This window comes from Hipposideros armiger, unplaced genomic scaffold (genome assembly GCF_001890085.2).
Source record: "Hipposideros armiger isolate ML-2016 unplaced genomic scaffold, ASM189008v1 scaffold_1175, whole genome shotgun sequence".
NCBI classification, from domain to species: Eukaryota; Metazoa; Chordata; class Mammalia; order Chiroptera; family Hipposideridae; genus Hipposideros; species Hipposideros armiger.
This window is the reverse complement of record NW_017732525.1, coordinates 193,726-214,108: the sequence shown is the minus strand read 5'-3', so window position 1 is coordinate 214,108 and position 20,383 is coordinate 193,726. Positions and strand designations below refer to the sequence as shown.

Genomic DNA, 20,383 nt, shown 5'->3' with positions numbered 1-20,383 from the left:
AGCCGCAGTCATCATAGATAAGAAGGATGATATTTCGTAACACTTAGGAGAGCCTCAGCGCAGTAGTAAATTTTTTTTAAGGCCATGTGGTAGCATTAAGAGAGCACTAAATACAGAGACATTTAACAATAAAAATTTTATCACGCATATGTTATAAAAATCTAACATTTGACTTTTTACATAAACTAATGAATATATTTCAGAAAGCTTTCATTTTAGCACAGAGGCCAGAAAAGCAAAGCTATGGAAAGTGTTAGGAAATTCCTTTTCCATTTATTTCAAAACCAAAAGCAATACACACGGCTAAAGTCAACGAGCCATGAAACTTAGAACTCTAAATATGGATATCTATTCCAAAAAAAGGACATTTTAAGGCAGAAGTTGTTAAAGTGTTTTTTATTCTTCTATGAAATAAGAACCACTCGAGAGAAAAAAAAATGAAAGAAGGTGGAATACAGTAGAGCTGTTAAGACAGAGTGCTTTTCAATAAGATAATCTGGATGCAAATCCTGCTTCTGCTTCTAATAGCTGTGTGATATTGGATTGGTGGCTTCAGCTCTCTAAGCCTCAGTTATCATCGTCCATAACAAAGAAATGATAAGAGGAATATCAACCTCGTAGTGCTGTCACAGGAGTGAGCGAGCTGATAAATGTCAGGAACCCAGCACAGCGCCTGGCACCTTGCGAACACTTATTAAATGTCAGCAGTTGACAAGCAGGTTGAAATGGCTGGTATGTAGCTAAAGTGTAATTCTACATTTCTGATGTCACCAGATTCCTGAACATGTCAAATTCAGATGAGGGAAAGAACACCTTTGAAGTGCTGCTATAAATTAGTGGAGAAAAGGGAAGGGGTAAGAAAAGAAGCTAATGAGTAGCTTTATTGTGGGACCTGCTCAAGTAACAAGGAGGTCCCAGGAACACTGCACCGTGACCATGATCCAATCAGAAACCATGTCAAATGTGGGCTGTAAGGGAGAGAGAGGGTGCCATTACGGAAGAAGCCACAATTCACACGGCTGACATTTGCTGTGTCTCGCCTATGTATTAGGTACTCCGGGGAAATTTGCATATTGCAACTACCTAGCACTACCGCCATATGAGACGGTGGGGCAAAGGGTGAACAAAACCCCTTCTCCTTCAGTGAGGACACATTTGACCCTGGGTTAACATTCTGGTTCTGTTTCACTAGGAACCTGAGGAAGGCAGGGTGTCAATTGTATTCGTAGGCAGCATGGCTTATGGTAAAAATGACCCCAATGGCTAAGTCGCATATTCATAATACCTGGTGAGAAGCCATAACTTGGAAGTGACTCTTGTAAGTAGACATGAACCTGTGGGAACCTCGGAAGTTATGCCTGTGAGGGAGTTACAAGATATAGCGTCTTCTTTGCAACATGAGGTTTCTGAGCAAAGGTGGGCTCACATCTGCTCTTCACCTTTCACAAGAGACACCACCTGGGGGACTAGACACTGGCGACACTAGCTTACTGGCAGCTGGGTGGCCTGCGGTGAGGACCACGCCTACTGAAGAAGAGACCCCTTGCTGCCCTGCAAGCACACGGTTTCCTGGCCTATATATTATTCTAACAGGGCTGGGAGCTGGTGGGGCCCATTTTCTGTGTCTGCACAGCTAATTAAGAAGACATTCCGGTAGTTACTACAGGTAAGCACTACAATTATCTTTATTTTTAGAGAGGAAATTTCTCAACTAGCCAGTGGCAGGAACAGATCTAAATGGAGACAGTGTGATTGTGAAGTCTGGGCTCTGAACTACCACTCCAGGCTACTTTTATAATAGAGTCAGCATTGGCAATAACCAAGAACTTGACCATGTTCAACTCTAGACCCCTAGTTTCGGAATCTTTACAAAAGGTAAGTATGCATTCGAGGATGAGAAATAACATGCAGGAAGAAGCCAGCCCACAGCCTGGCCTACATATCTGAGACAGTCGTCTTTCCCCTTGGCCCTGCCTGCCTGCTTAGCCCAGCAGGGGCTCCCCATGCAGCTGTCTGCAAAAACCAAGGACCCAGTCCATCTATGCTAAACACCCAGGCGACACCCCTGCCTGTTGCTCTGGGCCCCCACACGAGCCACTGTTTCAGACCCTTCGTCCTGAGCCCAGCTGTCAAAATCCTGAATCAACTGGCAGCTGAGACTGTGTCTTCGGTTCTCTAATCTTTGACTTTCAGGTCCTGTAGTCACATCCTTGCCAAGCTCTGTCCCCTAGAGCCAAACCTGCCTGCCTGTCAGCCTCTGCCTGACCCCAGCCTCTGCTTCACCCTTAGAACACAGTATATTAGAAATGATCCAAGTCATAAATGAACGGATGGATGCCTTGAGTTTTTTTATAATGAGTCCTGGCTCTCTGTCCATTCTATCACCCCACTATGGTCCAGGGAATGTTGACAGTAAACACATATTCATAAATGCTTAGGAGTATTTTTCTTAAAGGAAAACAAATCATTAAAAGAGAGTTAACATGTAGACAGTGAAAATACGAAAGAAATATATACTCCCAGACTACCAACCCTACCTTCCAAGGAAGCATTTAGGGAACGTTGTCAGTTTTCTTTTTCGGTCCTTGATCAGGTTTCCTTGTTTGCACATCATTTTATAGAGTTTCTCACCCTGTTCAGAGATCATTACCCAGGTGTCTTGCTCCATTCCTAATTTTAAACCTGTCCAAAATGAAACAAAGGACAGGTCACTGAAAACGTCTCTTCGTTCATTCATGCCTTCATTAAACAAACATTTGTTGCATTTCTACCAGGTGCTGGGGGCTATGAGTACAAAGCTCATACAATAGAGCCCTGGTTTTCAGCAGCTCATGGGGACCAGGGAGACAGTCAAGGCAAGATGTCCAGGGCCACGTGGCACTTTTGTGCAAACTGCGTCTCAAAGACACATGGTTTGGCCCAGGCAGGAAGAGCAGCTGTATCCCAGGTCCTATGGACCCTTCTGTAGGACTAAGTCAGAACAAGTGGACAGCGTGGCTCCAGGGGCAGCCTTAGAGAAAAATCTGTGACCCAGCGGAGATACATTCATTGCACCTGACCTTGTCTGAGAAATGTTTGGAAAAGCTTCACAGAAGGGCCCTGTTTAAATGCATAGGTGTGAACAGGCTATTCAGAGAGAGAGAGAAAGTATTCACAAGAGCTAACTAACTGAGGTGAAGCAGCCCAGAAACACCGGGCCCTGGGTTTCAGGTGAGAGGACAGGAGATGAGCCAGTGGGTTAGGAAGGGCCCTGCTCAACTGCAGTTTCAATGGACTTCAGTCCTTAAGTCCTGGGCAAACGTCTAAGTTTTAACCAGAGGGAGGGGAAGGCAGCCTCGTGCGGGAAAGAAAGTTGTGTTACTTTGGAAACTAAGCTCAGAGGACAAACTGAAAGGGAGAAGAGGGGGCGATTTAAAAAAAACGGAGACCCTTAGGAGGGAACTGCAACAGGACAGAGAAGTTCAAGCCCTTGCAGACAAAAAGACGGGCAACAGGACAAAGAGAATGAAGTGAAGAAACACGGTGCCAGGTTAATTGTAGGTGTGAAGGCGATAGAAGTCAAGACGGCTTCCAGGCTTTTGATGTGAGATCTGGATGGGGGTGGGGAGGCACAGTGGGCAAAGGGTTTCAGGTAAGGAGGAGTCTAGCACTGACTGAGCAGGCTGACTTTGGATGTTCAGGCCGAGTCTAGGGGCCAATGGAATACATGAGTAAGAGGCTCAGGAGAAAGAACAAGGCCAGACATAAAGACTGAGAACTTGACAGTGTAAAAGGGGAAGTGAATCTGGTGGGAACACGTAACCCAGGCCAGGAATCTAGCTTAGAGGAGACCAGTGCCAAAGCTGAGATCCTGGGAACACGGATGCTTAGTCAATGGATGGGACTAACCAAGAACTATTGCAGAAGAAGAAATACTTGAATTATTATTTCAGTCTAGCTACAAAATTTCTTACCAAAATTTTATTATTTTACAATGTAAAAGCCATTAACATTTGTCAGTAAAAGTGAATGATCCATTAAGGAAAGCGCCTGTTAACATAAACAGATTTACAGAAAGTTCTTTTTTTTCTTTCTTTCTTTCTTTCTTTCTGTCTGTCTTTTTCCTTCCTTCCTTCCTTCCTTCCTTCCTTCCTTGTCTTGGGTACATCTATATGTACAGCCATTCTTTTAAAAAAGGTTCAATTTGATGAAAAGTTCAGTTTACCTTTTAAATAATTTGTTATATTTGAATGTATTGCTAAATTAAAAAAACAAAGAGTCAGCTATGCATTCATAATCTTGTCCTAAAAATCCCTATCTGGTTCTTCATCCAACATCAAGCAATGGAGTAAGTATGGAGAAATGCTTTGGAAATTTTCACACAAATGTGTACTATGGATATTTTAATCAAAGCAGAAAATTTCTTCAAAGGAAAATATCTGAAGATGGAAGAAAGGGTTCTTTATGTTCCAACATCTCATCACCCATGAGATGTTTTATTCCTAGATCTCTGGGGAAAGGAATAAACACTGTTGTGTCTCTTATCAATTATTTGGTAAAGAAACTAGTAGTTATACAAGTATTTCTATTTCCTCACTGAATTACAGAAATACGTTTACTTGCAGATAAACTTCACACATCTGAATACTGCCAGACAAAACACCTCCTACAAACTTTGCTAAAATCATGAAGCAAATTTGAGCTAGGCCACCTCATATGAACAAGCTCTTTATTAGGTTAGATTAGATTATATTCAATAGTATTGCAACAATTCCTAAAAGTTCATATATATCCAAAGTGACTTATTCGGCAATTAGGACACTAACATATTTGGTCTAGGAATTGTCACTGTGCTATTAAATATAGAAAGAACAACTGTTTGAGGCCCTACAGTTCTGCATATTGTTGAAGCTTGACTCTTAAAGAAAACTTCTGTGAGGATACTTTAGAAATGGTGAGGATGAAGTGCAAAGAAAATTAAATAAATTTTAAAGCAAGTGAAACTATTTGCTGTAGACCGAATGTGGGTGTGCCCCCAAAGTTCATATACTGAATCCTAACCCGCAATGGAATAGCATTAGGACGTGGGGCCTTTGGGAGGTGATTAGGTCATGAGAGTGGAGCCCTCATGAGTGGGATTAGAGCCCTTGTAAAAGAAACCCCAGAGAGTTCTCCTGCCCCTTCTGTTATGTGAGGACGCAGTGAGAAGATGGCCATCTATAAACCAGGAAACCGCCTTCACCAGATTTAGAACCAGGCTTCCCAGCCTCCAGAACTGTGAGAAATAAATATCTCTTGTTTATAAGTCATGAGTCTATGGTAATTTGTTTTAGCAGCCTCAACAGACTAAGGCATTATTTAAACGAAACTGCCACTCACAATATGTATTTGTTTTGCTAACTATGTAAGCCTACTCTTTTATTTTTGTAAGTAACGATACTGGAAGCCTACAAAAAGTACTTTCTCATGGGGCTCACATCACATAGGAAATGCAACTGAACATCATACACCTTTCTACTTCCTCATCACTTTTGCCCATTATCTGCTTTCCTGCTAAGTTAGAATCGTCACAAAGTACAATATTGCCCAATGAATATACCCACCTTTCCGCCGTTCTCTTTCTTTCAAAATAGCTTCAAACCATTCATGTTTCTCTTCAGGTGTTTTTGCCATACACACAAACCATTTATTTTTGGCTGTGTTATGTATCTTCCATCCATTAACAACGATGTGTCCACTGCTATGGAAGTCAGCTGCAAATTAACAGGCAAAAGTGAATGAGCAAACGTTATCGACAGTATTATATCAGTGCAATCATTCAATTTATAAAAGTTCCAAAACCAGTGAATTCTTCAGAATATCTTTGCTTTTATACATGTGTATCAAAGAACATAAAAATAAAAAATTTAATGAAATGTTTATATTTTGAATGCAGTCAGTGCTCAATAATGGAGCGTTTCTAAGTCATAACATTAATGTGTAATTAAACACCCAAACTAATTAACATTCCTTTCCACTATGTCCAAAAATATTGTGCAAGTTCCTAAAGCTATAAAAGAACTTTTAAATGATTTTCATCTCAATAATCAAGTATTCACGGTGTCAGATTCATTTTGCCTTCCTAACACTCCTTTGACACATTTTTCTAGGTTTCAGAGACAGACTATACCCCCATGGAACAATTTTCAATTATTGAGTGAATCACACAATAAGAATTGGACCAAATGAACAGAACATATTATAATAAGAGCGCATTTACCTAATCTACAACAAATGGAAATGTACAAACATCCATCCATTATCACTGCACACAGGAGAAAAGTACACATGCACTTTAAAACCACATCATTACATATAATTGGAATGAATAGAAACTTACCAAAAAAATGACTTTGAGTGTGAATTTACACTTATTGTCTTTTTCTAGGTCTCTCTACAATTTTGCCTAAACTGTCATGCTGGCTTTGAAAATGTCAACAGCAAACCCTCTACGTCAGTTTTCTGCCTAACAGCAGGTAGAGAACAGTGATGTTACTTGTAAGCAGCCCTTACTGGCATGACATTCTGCAAAGCAAAGATTCCAAGATGGAGACACACAGGACAAAGGCCTAAATGAGCACCAATTAAACTGACACTTTATTTGTTTCTCCTAAAGTCACTATGCAGTAATGATGGCTAGAGAGGAGGTGAGCCACCAAGCATTAAAAGCGATTTAGACTCTAAACTGACTTCATGGTACTGTACCTGTTTTTTGCTTGTTTGGTTATTTTTCCTCAAATGATCTATTTAATTTGGTAAGTTCTGAGTAGAGGCACACATGCTTGCCACTCATTCTCTGGTTAGCTGATTCCCACGGATTTTTTAGTTTCAACACCATCATACATTATCTTTGTTCAGACTTAACTACTGTATTTCCCCATGTATAAGACGCACCCTTTTTCAAAAAATTTGGGGTCTAAAAACTGGGTGTGTCTTATACAGCAGTTGCAGATTTTTTTTTTTTTACTTGCATTTCCCGCTTTTTCACGCTTGTTGTCTTTGTGTTCATTATTTTGCACTTGTTACGGGTATATTAGGTTATGTTTTGCTACGTTCTGCCCAGAAATGGCTCAGAAAAGATATTTGTACAGTGCTGAATTCAAGTTAAAAGTGATCTAGTTTGCAAAAGTGAATGGAAATCATGCTGCTGAACATAAGTTTGGTCCTCGTCCAACTGAGAAAACAATCCGAGACTGGCTATGGTTGGGAGTTTTGACAGTGATGAAGAATTGTATGAATTTTATGATGAATAAAACTTGAGTTCAATAACTTTATGTAATACATTTTTTTTCAAATTTCGGGCCCCAAAATTAAGGTGTGTCTTATACATGGGGAGCATCTTATACATGGGGAAATACGGTATTCAAAAGATGCAGTAGTGAATAAAGCTGTTGAGTTGTAGGGTCTTTAAAAATTCTGGGTTCCATTTGAACCGGGATAGAATTATATATTAGTCTGTATTTTATATGTATATGCCATAATCCCATTAATACTCAAGAACAATTTCTGATAATGTAGAGATCCAAACTGGCAGAGGATTTTGTCCCCCATAAAGAAATTACACTTTATTTCTAAAAGGAATTTTGTACTTTCCTTCTTACCTTTACATGTTTAATTCCTGCTCACATCCTATACAAAGCAGAACCTCATAATACATGTCAGATAAGTGTCAATGGAATCATTAAGGAAGCAAAAATTATTAATTTTTGGCTACACCACAATCCCTCAATACCACCAAAAATAACCAACTGAGAAACAATAATAAATTGGTAGGAAAAAAAAATCACACTGTCTATGTTCATACACCATCCTACCACATGTTGTCACGCTGCAAGGCCAGTATCACAAATAAGCCAGTTTTTAAGAAAGAATACAAATGATCAGGTGCTACTTTTTTAATGTATTTCCAAGTCTCTACTGTGAAAATTTCCATGAAAATTAATTCTAGGAAATTCAACAGCTTTCCTACTTAGCTCTTAAGCTGGATTTTTTTTATAGCATCATGATCAAAGTAATATCCTCAGAAAAAAAATCTTCAAAGAAAAATTAAGTTTGAATTCATTGAAATGAGAGTTGGAACTAGAGACTGGTAGAATGGAAATTTGGCCAGAAACTCAATGGCTGCCATCTTTCTTAAACATGGGAAGTAATGAATAGCATTAATATATTAAAATAAATATACAAATTTTTATATTTCTGAATGTCATATTACCATTGAAATAATTTTCTTTCCATTCTGAGGTATGACTATGATATAATCCAAGTTATTAACATTATAAATAAAAGTATAATCATATTGATTTTTCAAAAGATTTGAGATAGTTATGGTATTGACTAGAATATTAGTCTCATTTCAGATGCAATTATTTCTTCTGCAAGTTTTGAGCTACATCAAAGCAATTAGTGGTCTAATGGAGTCCTTTACTTAGAAAAGCATTTTACTTATACCTACAGTACACAAAATTATTTGGTTTTTCTATAATATAGTCAAATAGCCCTCCTCTCCATTATTTCACCTTTTTCCTCTGACTGCTCAACTTAACAAAGTATCTCTTAAGCTCTAATGCACTGCACGTAAATTACTCAAGGTGAGTTGTCTGTCTTATGAGGGAGTTTACCAATGGCATTTCATTTTAAATCTACGAATCACTTACCTGTCCCATCATCCACATTCTCCACTTCCATCACTTCTGTATTGATCCGGCCACGGAAAAGGTACCGATGTCCATCTGTAGATGCCTTGCTATTCTTCAACCGTCTTATAATGGAATGACATCACAAACACATGATTAGTCTACTTAATGCAAAAGAATGTTGAAGCAATATCAGTTAAGCAAATCTTTGAAAGTGATAGCAATTCAATCATGATATCAAATGTTAGGCTCTTGGTGTTTTTCACTTCTAGCCTCCCATTCATCTTACAGCACTAGTTTGTTTTACAACCTGTGACTTATATGCTAGTTTTTTAAATGAACTGAAGCTCTGAGCACAGGACAATATATAGGTGAAAGGGTAAATATTTGCTTTCGCTCAATATAGGACATCAAAGGTGCCCAGGAAACTCCAACAGCCTCTAATACCTTGATCTCCTTCACCTTCATTTCTCAATTTTCAGTAACTTGCTGGCAATTCCCATTTTTTTCAAGCCCTGGTAAAATTCAGTTAGTACCCATGATCCCTCTGCAAACAAGTTGACTGTGTTGGAGGGTCTTGAGTGTCATCTGGAACGTAACTATTTTTCCTCCATTTTTATGATATGATAACAGTATACTTGTTGAGTACGTATCTTAATACACTTATGGTCATTTGTAAAGGTCTTTTATTTAATAGTCCAAAACATGCCAAAACTTTGTGTACAGCAAACCCAGTACCGACCATTAATCTGTAAAAGTACGTAACACCACGTAAAAACATCCAGATTTACAGAAGACCATCTGTGATAATGAGTTAGGCGGTTATGTATGTTTGTAGATGAATCGCTGACCAGTCAGGAAAGATCGTTTTAAAAACTGGGTCTTTTAAATTAAATTAAAGAGGAAAGATTCTAAGGAATGATTCAGGTGGATTAAAGAATACCTAGTCACTCGAGAGATTTCAACTGTCCTGAAATATCCAAGTTGATTCATTGACACACATCTGGCTCACAATTTAATATATTGAACTAATTATTAATTCATTGTGTAATACAGGCACACCTAGCAAAAGGTAAGATGTAAACGTATACCACCTTCAGTGCCCTCTCTCCTCCTTTCCTTCCCAGTTAGATACCTGCCCTGGAGCAGAAGGGGCAGATGCAGGGAGGTGTCCTAAGGTGCCTTCACACTCCCTGAGTTCCTTGTTTGGAAAACAGTGTATATTCCTGCTTATCTGTCTAAACCCTCATCAAAACTCCATAGCCCTTCATCACTACTAAAGAAAATTAACTCAAGTGATTAATTCATCTAATGAAGGGTCTATCAGCCCCAGGCCTCACGTTCCTGCACTCCCAAGTTCATCGTGAAAGCAACCTCTAAATGCCCTTTGTTAATAAGCCTAAATAAATGCTATTAATTAGGGATTTAGGCCAGGTAGCTCTGAATATTGGCATTGCTGCAGGTCAAAGTTAAGAATGCAGAGCAGACTAAATATGCAGGTAATTGCATAGTCTCTCTGGTAAGAAATGGAATCCTGGTGTCTTGCAAAAAAGAATTTCTTATAAGTTGATACATCATATGTAAAACCAATCATATTTCTAAAAGCTTAACATCATTGATAACAGTTTTAGTCACAGGCAAATTATCATGGCATGGAATCTATCATTGGCTCCTATTTCCCAATGTATTCTTTTTCTTTGTGATCCTGTTGTGAACTTTGTACAGGCTTTTTATATTTCTCTTGACCTACAGATAATAACATTTAATATGAAATTCCAATAAGTGTCTGATCAATACTATAACACTTAGCTCAAACAGGGATCTTTGGTACCTTCAGAAAATGGCTCTATTGAAGTAAATATTGAAGTAGAAAGATTAAAAAGCCTATGGCTTGAAAATAATTTTACTCTACATTGTAATGTTGAGTATTTGCATATCCTGAGTCTATGATTTCCCTCCTAATTAAGTGTTTTAATGATCACCAGGATACATGTACAGGAATGTTAATAAGAGAAAAACTGGAAACAACTCTAAAGTCCATGGATAGGAGAATAAATACACTGCTATTAATTAAGCTATGATATATTCAACCAATGGAATATTACGTAGCAGTTAAGATGAATAAACTATTGCTACACACATGAATATATAGTTTAGAAAGCATATTGTATATAAAATATAAGTTGCAGATGACTAAATACACTGAAACTCTCTTATAAGGCTCACAACCAAGCCAAACCAAGCAATATCATGTTATATGTACCAAATCCTACATAATACACTATTTCTTTTAAATACTATGAATAGTTTCTCCTAAGACTAGTAGCGTTAGAATTATAAAGAGCTAAGGTCGCCTACATAGCACTCTTGTCTTGAATGAATGTAACTCTGAAATGAAAACAAATTCAGCAGGTCCCTGCTTATTGTAACCATCACACTATGGAAGTTTGGAAAAGGTTCATTTTACTCATAGTTTCTGAAGGATGGTTAGAGCTTAGATTGTACATGGTGAAGGAAATGAAGTATTCTGAAGTGAAGGAAACAGACGGTGGATTCACACCACTGCAACTCAGGAGGGGAATGGACATGCAGACTATTTAGGGGTCTCCATTTCCAATCACTACGTACTTTGTCCGTGTTACACATATACATTCAGGATATTCGCTAAACTGCAAGATTTGAATTTCATAAAACTTTTATTGTTATTTAACTTATTTAAATACTAAGGCGATGAGACTATAAATGATATCATCATTTGTACACTCTTCATTTTACAAAATCTTTGGACTTAAAGGCAGGCATACACAGAGGTGTCAAAAAAATGGATACACATTTTAAGAAAGAAAAAAAACTGTATTAAAATTATACTATTCAATGTATACCAATAACAAAAGATGAATATGAGTCACATTTGACTTCTGCAATTACAAGAGGTGCTCAAAGTGGTTACCATCAGTGTACAGACATTTCTGATTACAGCGAACTATTGCTTGAGCAATGCTGACCAAAGTGTTAACAGCTCTTAAAATGTGTATACATTTTTTTGGCACCCCTGGTATGCATATATATATATATATATATATATATATATATATATATATATATATATGTGTGTGTGTGTGTATATGTGTGTATATATAAAAGAGTTTATTATTAGGTCAACTGTTATAAAAAAAGATCTCATTCTCAAATGGGTGCTTTTAACAACTGCACCTAAATATATTAATTAACTCAATGAGGGGGGGATCCTTTCATAATGTATTATGTATGTCAAATCATCATGTTGTACACTTTAAATAGCTGACAATTTTGTTTGTCAATTATACCTCAATAAAGCTGGAAGAAAATAACTGTACCTAAACAACTTGAATACACTATTGTTTCTTAATGAGTTATATGCAAGTAAAATTAACAGCCCCTTCTACAGCTTCAAAAGCCTATTTCTAGTAATCCTAATCTTGCTACCAGACACAAAGAAATTAGAAAAGCATACTAGAAAAAATAAACAGGTTCATTTCACATGTGGTAAAGAGCAATTTTTTCAAAACGCTCGTTAAGACAAAGATGACGACAATTTAATCAACTTTCGGCTCTAATCCCAACCTCTTCCCTTTCATGAAGGTACATGGTACCATTTCACTGAAATGAATATGTCCTAAATACAGTCAAGAAGAAGCACAGAGAGGCTCAGGAAACTTCCCAGTTAAGTTAAACTTTACTATTTTGCTGAACCAACCTGCAAAAATTTTTCCCAGGAGTTCAAGAAAACATCCTATCGATAAGTACCTTCTGGAAAAAATAAATTACTTATATCCATGTCTCCAAACAACATTACATCCATAATACATAATACATAACATAATTTAAACTAATGATGGCTAGGTTATACCAAAGACTTGTTTGGGTTTCATTCATTCAATCACTTATTCACTTAGTCAACAAAGATTTCTCCAGTGTCTATAACGTGGCAGGGCTGCTTCAGTCTCAGAGGAAATAGCAATGAAAACGCAGGAGACCTTTGTCCTCATGGACTTAAGTCTAATCTTGTAAAGATGGCAGGAAGTAAACACATAAATAACGGAGATAACATCAGCAAGCCCTTTCCAGATAATGATAGAGAATGGCTGGGGGGCTGCCTGAGATGGGGTGATCAGGAAAGATATTTCTAAGGAAGTGATATTTAAGTGAGATCTGAAAGACATAAAGAATCCAGCCACAAAAAACTCAGACGGAAGAGCATACGAGGATGAAGAAATAGCCAGTGCAACATGGAAGAGCAGAATTTTTTATTTCCTCTCCTAAAACTGTTCCTCTCCCAGCTTTCCCCATTCACTGATTTCCTTGCTCCCAAAACCTAGGAGTCAGCCTTGGCGCTTCCCTTGTCCTCAACCTCCCACATTCAGTCCATGAGAAAATCTTATTGATTCTACATGTAAAACATAAAAATCTCTCCACATCTCTTCACCTACCCTAGTCCAATTCACCAGTCTCTCCTAACTGGCCCTCATTTACTGCTCCACCGTTATACTCTCCACTTTAGACAAAAGTAAAGTGCTTTAAGGAGGAAGGGCTCCCCTATGCTTACATACTGCTGAGAAAACAAGTAAAACCTTTAAGTAACAGAAAAGTGACCACTTCATTAGAAAACGTAAAGGTCAGTGGTGACTTTGACTTTGAGCTTAGTGGAGCCGACTGGGATGTTGACAATGGAGATTTCAATTTTTATAACTGCTAGTCTCAACAAAGTAAAGGAATAAGCACACACAGGTGGCTCAGGGGTCATGAAAGAGGATACTGTTGCAGGTGAAGAATATGTGGGTTTCCGGGTCCAAATATTGTATAGATCTTCCATATGAGTTCTGAACACACAAAAAATGGTGACAGGGACAGCCAGTTGGCTAAGGTGGTTAGAGCACAGGCTCATGGCACCGAGGTTGCCCGTTCGATTCCCGTGTGGGCCAGGGAGCTGTGCCCTCCACAACTAGATTGAGTACAACTACTTGACTTGGAGCTGATGGGTCCTGGAAAGACACACTCCTCCCCAATAAAATATCTGCAAAAAAAAAAATGGTGACAGAAATAGGGTGGGGAAAAAAGGGATATAAGAGCTAACGCAATCCCTGAATTCATGTGTGGCAGGGAGATGTGAAGTGTTCTGTGAAAAGGGTTGCACAGGGGAAGCTAATGGGCAGGAAGGACTAAGGGCATGAATTTCACACGTGCTGGGATGTTTGAAGGAAGACGAGGGTGGCTGGGGAGCAACATTAGGAAACAGAGAGCACACCTACCTGTCCGAAAGAATCTGAGCTAAGTGGGCTAGGAGCAACAACAAAAAACTTTCCTCTAGAAAGCTCTTGGGGAGGTAGTGTCATCGAATGACAGTCACACTTCAGTTAGGTTTTGTTTTGTTTTGTTTTTTTTCTGAGAGTAGAGGAGCAAAGATTTTTAGTGAAGCGAAAATACAGCTCTCTTACGAGAGGGGGTACCCGAAACTGGGATGCCCTTCAGTTATGTTTTATAAGATGAAGTCATAGAAGAGGCTGAGTGTGTGGAAGTTTACTGACAAGATCGTGAGTTCCTAGGACCACAAGGGACAAGATGGAACCTGTGAGATGGATAAACAATTCCTGAAGTGTTACCTGTTTATCATCTTACCTGTGTTTTCTTTTGCAATACACCAAAAGGTTGTCAAAAAGAAAGAACACCCGTTCTTGAATATTTCCAGAAGAAATTTTCAGTAAGACGCCACACATGAGCATTTCAGTGCAGGTGTCGGTGATGTTGGACCCCTAGGTGAGGAAAATGGAGATGATATCTGATTACTGCACAGAAACGGTCACGTGTAATTCTTTTTCTCCTTCAAGGCAAACTTGTTGTTATTTTTAAGAGGCAATAGATAGGCAGCAGAGAAGTTCAAATATCTACACACTGAATTGAGGGCTGCTTCCCTTCCAGTCTCATCGTGGTCAGTTTAGAGGACACAACTAAAGGGAGACACACCCACTCCTAAGGGTCTGAGCTAAGTGGGTTAGGAACAACAACAACAAAATCTCTCCTCCAGAAAGCTCCTGGAAGGTATGTCATCAAATGACAGTCACATTTCAGTTAGGGGAGCAGAGGTCTGAGCCTGAGGCAGTCCTGACTGCTTCCCAGGGCCCAGGGCAGAAGAGGTGTTTATCACATGTCACACGGTCACACGTACACCTACCATTATTTTCACCCCTATGGTGTATTTCATCATCACTGAATATTCACTTAAATCTGCGTTAATAACGTTACTCTAACGGTGAGTATTTTATCTTCATTTAGAACACTGATGCTCATTTTTGAAATTGAGATATTTATTCTTTCGCAAATACATCTTTAGTCATTGAACGACCATGTGTAATAACACTTTGATCTAAATGAATACTGAAGTCAGGTTTTTAACATTTCTACAACATGTCAGGCAATGTGTTAAAGATTTTCTCCTGGTATTTAATCTCTAGCAAGCTGGTCTCTCTATTCCTAAAGTTTTAGAAGAAGAAAAAAATGTGTATTGAATTAAATCAACTTTGTAAACTGTTTCATGGGTCACCATGTAGACGTCAAAGGAAGGAGATTGTGGTCTGTGAAAAAAACTGTGATGGGGAAAAAAATGCTACCCGTGAAAATCAACTAGTTTAAGTGTAGTGATATACCACAGTCATAAACCAACATTTGAGAGGTAAGGTGGAAAGAGTAAATTTTTAAAAATAAGAGGGCTTTGCATAAATCATTAATTTTGAACTGCCCTAAAGCCATTACATGTAATGTAATGTGTATACGTACATATTTAATGCAGATACTTTTAAATAATGTTTTTTTACCCATATGATTCATAGTCCTGCTGTCTTTTAGCAATTCTCTAAAATATAACCAAAGCGATATACTTTTATCATTGAGATGATTTATTTTCAATGCAATTTCCCTTTAGAAAGCAGCTACATTTATTATGTAAAATCAGAGACTGTTTGTTTGCAATGAATTATATATAGAGAATTAAATACAGTAAAACCCCAGCTAGGAAGTTACATGGATAATTCTAAGCCTGGTTGCTTTTATTAGATCAGGCAAAGAAGGCTGACTGAATAGTTCAAGGTAAGAAGTAATCATCAATAAATAACTGTGATCAGTGGTGGGAGACATACTCATCCAGGCCCCTCTCATTCCAGAAGCTTCTCTCTTTCTACTCCAAGCTGTGCAAACCTATCTTATCATTCCTCCATCACCACTGCGCCAGCAGTGCAAAGGGGTGAAATCCATTGAGGGACGCCCACCCATACGTGTCCATTTCACAAAAGAAACAGAACCTGCACGACAGAAATACCTTTACAAAGACTGAATTTGAAACAACTGCAGGATGTTCAACTCTAACAATGAGGAAGTGAAAAATCTCACGGTACATCTGTGAACCATAAACCAGAACAGGGTGCTAAAGAGGATTAGAGAACATCAAAGGAGCAGAATCATGAAATAGATATTGTAATCTAAATGGAACCAGGTCAGAATCACTGCCGTTCACCAAACAAGCCAAGAGTATCTAAAAATAGTGAGAGGGCACTAACAATGAATGCATAGCTACAGTGTAATTATGTCTACATTTCATTACCATTCAACCCCACATGTACCACTGAATCTTAGATGCTGGGGACCTAGAGCATCAGACATGACCCCTGCTCCCAAGAAATTTGTGGAAGAATCAGATATGTGAACACAAAATGAAATGCAGTGTGCTCACTGTAATAACAGAACATTTTAAAAAAATGAGAGTTGGCATGAGATAACGGTGATGAATATCAGGGATGGCCGTGTGTTTATGATTATGCATGTTTATAATTAATGAGACAGCTCAATCCATGCTGTGGTTTCAGGTTTCAGTCATTCTCCAGTTATTTTCTCTGTCAAGTTTATGAAGCACACCATTTAAATATCACCTTCCAATATGGCTAAGAGATCCGTCTGAATGGATGGGACAAACAATGACTTCAGTCATAAAGCCTGGGACCTCAAGCAGCCCATTTTGGCAGCGTTTCTCACCAACAGCGTCTCTTTCTGTTGGGTGTGCCTCATGTTACAGGGTACAGCAAGAGAACAGGAACAATTCAGAATCTCATTTGTAGAGAGTTGAATACTATTTGAATCTATAATTTGAACTATAGAACTGGCTACTAATTCTATGGTCAGCATACACGAAACACGATTACATTTCAAAGCACCATTACAGAATTTAATGTGGAATCGTAATGAATTTCATGAGTGGACACTTGTTAAGTGCCAAAGTATGCTTTCAGAAAAGGATACTTTCAGCCAAAAAAGGCAATGAGAAGCATGTGTATTTATTTTATGGCTTCTTTTCTAATTTCCAATGTTTCCTCAAACATTAAAATCATGATTTATGAAAAACTGCAATAATAGAACCAATCTCCTCCACTCCATAAACCCCATAAAAATAATATTGCCAAACCATATCTGGACTGTTTGAAAGGGTCAATCTATTTTACGTTAACAAGTTCCTCAATATAAGTTACATAGGGGTTCATTACTGATTTTTTGCAGCTATGAGGTGGCAAAAATCATTGTAATAAGAAACTATTCAGATTATCCGACCTATTATCAGCTCTCACTGCCTAACACCAGGGTCTATCTCATTCATCTTGTCAACTTACTGTTGTATGTCAACATAAAAAAAAGCACAGACTGATAAGAAAACATGAAATAGTACCATTTGGGACAACATGGATGGATCTTGAGATTATTATGCTAAGCAAAATAAGTCAGACAGAAAAAAATAGAAAACCATATGATTTCACTGATCTGTGGGATATAAAACTGAAAGCAACAAATGAAGAAGACAAAAAAAAACAAACAAAAAACCTCACAGAAGCAGACAATAGTTTAGTGGTTACCAGAAGGTAAGGGGGGAGGGGAGTGGTAAACGAGGGTAAAAGGGATCAAATATATGGTGATGGAAGGAGAACTGACTCTGGGTGGTGAACGCACAATGTGATATATAGATGATGTATTACAGAATTGTACACCTGAAACCTATATAACTTTACTAACCACTGTCACCCCAATAAACTTTAATTAGAATAAAAATAAAAATAAGAATATTTAAAATATTCTATGACTATAGAGAGGAAACCACAATCTTGGGGAACATGAAAGATGACAAGAGGCCTTGAAACTTTCTCACTCATATACAGCACACAGACCAAGATCTAACATAAGTAGACCCATTCACAGCAAAAGAAAAGAATACTGACAAGAATGACAAGTAGATGGGTGTTTCATAAGAGGACAGTTTCAATATCAAAGGAGTCTCTTGAGAAAATTAATGAGTAATTTAAATATTCTTTCAAAAATTCTTTTTAAAACACTATGAAAGTCAAGCATAAAATGAAGAGCATCACATTGTTTTATTCCATAATTTTGTCATAAAAATGCATGCCCTAACCAAAAAAAAACTCAGCATTTGATTCACTCTTTTTGAGATTCAAATTAACTGAAATTATAACCTAAATTTTGTTACATGTTAGATAAAATAAACTAATAATAAACATTTTCATTTAACCAAGATAATGTCCCAAACTTTCCCCATCTCCCACTAATTATGAAGTTTTGGTACCCCTTTTAAGTGGATTCACTTTCAGTGGTCTTTTTCCTGAACCTGTTATCTTTAAAAATGAGGACTAATCTATACATCAATTCCACCTCAAGGTACTAGACAAATTGTATCTACCAAATCTCCTTGTACAGAAGACAAAAAGAAACAGATCGCTTATGAAATAACAAGAGAACATGACTTGAAATCAATACACTGTCAGACACAAACTTCATCAAACACAAGCCACAGATTCCCAAGCCAACAAGAGGTGATTTTAAAAGGGTCTTGTAGCATTGTATTTCTGCATGTAAAATTGTAATCAAGGTGTCAAATTTCTATTGTTTCTTTTTACTTCCTAAAACATGATAATTATCTTGGATCTTATTTTTTCCCAACAGCTTCATAGGTTAATAATTCCTCTTATCTTTTATTATGATTTTTTTCCTCCTGATTTAAGAGCTCAATTCCAAACAGGCCTATCAAGGATGTAAAGCTGAATTACTAAATGACATAATGTTTATTGATACTCCCTTGTCAATATCATTCAGTATGATTCCAAAGACAACAGTAATCGTTACAATACTATATTGATCAACCAAAAAGCAGACAAAAAACTGTCCTGTTCTATGAGATGAATCAATGACTCTGATTAAGCAGCTAATTTCCAAGCACATTGATCATTGCTTTATAATTACCTTCAGTAGAATATCCTGTGGAAGTATTCCAATGTTGAATAAGATATATGACTGAGATATAGCAAATTATATTAATAAAAGGTAGAACTTCAAACATGAGCAATTAAAACAAACTACAAATCTTCTGTGGCAGTCACTACATAAATGCTGACAAAAACTCTAGTTTGGCTAATAGGCACGTTGCCTGAGAGATTTCACTGTAAAAAGTCTTCATTTGATAAATTAGAAAATAAGACCCTCGATAATTAAATAGCTTATTTGAAATTATAATCCACCTGAAGTGGAAATAATGCAAATCCATGATGTATCAGCCTCAGATTGCATTCAAGACAATTTTAGTTACTGAAGCAAGAGTGGCATCTCCGAGGTGGTCCGAGAAGGTCTGCAGATGCTCATGGAAGGAGCTACATGGGAAGCTGTTTCCCAATATTAGCTCGAGATTCCAAACCTCAAATACTCTTTAGGGAACTCTATGTCCTCTAATCGCCATGCCATCCGACATCTGTCCTTGGCCCTGTCTTAACCCCACGGAAGGCACTGTAAACATACACAAAACTGTCTGTAAACTGAGCAATAACCCCGGTTAGCAATTCAAGGAAAACTCTTTCACCACTCCCACACCCTCCCAGGGCCCAGATTCATCCTGGATGACTATGTCCCTCTGTCTTGTGCACCTGTACAGTCCCATCAGGTAGGTTCTCCTAAACTTCCTGGCAGGGACCAGGCCTGAGTACTCTAACAGCTTTCCCCTTCCTCGCTAAGGTGGTGGACTGACACGGGCAACCAGGTTCTTATCACAAGTTGTCAGCCAATTGGCTGGGCCCCGCTCCACACTGCAGTCCCTCAAAGTCCCCAAACTCCCAAATCACTGTGCCTTACGCAGTCATTTTCAAATCTCCTCAAGTCAAATTTGTGTTGCCACTCTTTGGAACCCGATATTCATATCATCACCCCTGTGCCTGCTGGATTTCTGGAAGTCATATCTGATTTCCTCCAGCCAGTTTCCTCTGTCTCAATGCTCCATTTTTCTCCTGCACTCTGAGTTGTATACGCAGCAAAGCTGGTGAGGTGAAGACTGGTGGGTGACAAGTGACAAAGTATGTATGACACAGTATGGCTCACATACATGCTTCCTTGGAATAACCGGCATGAACAGTACAAGAAACAACACATTTTAAATAATCATTTGTTTCTGTAGTAGACTCAATTTTTAGGATATACACAAAGAGGAAACAAAATTATGACAGATCCTATTCCCCCAAAGTGCCGAAAAAAGGAGTCTTTTGTTTTGGGAAAAGGCCTGGCCGATATCACTGACAAATCCTGCAATTTAAAGCAAGTTTGGTTTTTCTTCCAATAGCTGAGTGACAACAGAACAGCAAAAGCAAACTTTAGTGCATTTTTCTCAT

General features: G+C 38.1%; 1 protein-coding gene across 1 annotated transcript in view; it reads right to left on the bottom strand.

Annotated features, from left to right (window-relative positions):
• Positions 1–20,383, bottom strand: part of PREX2 (phosphatidylinositol-3,4,5-trisphosphate dependent Rac exchange factor 2) — a 217,806-nt gene that overhangs the window by 162,127 nt on the left and 35,296 nt on the right. Inside the window, exons 7-10 of the mRNA XM_019632790.1 lie at positions 14,307–14,440; positions 8,673–8,776; positions 5,583–5,732; positions 2,538–2,682 (exon numbers count right to left, since the gene is read on the bottom strand). Of these exons, the coding sequence (XP_019488335.1) occupies positions 2,538–2,682; positions 5,583–5,732; positions 8,673–8,776; positions 14,307–14,440 (533 nt within the window). The remainder of the gene's footprint in view (positions 1–2,537; positions 2,683–5,582; positions 5,733–8,672; positions 8,777–14,306; positions 14,441–20,383) is intronic.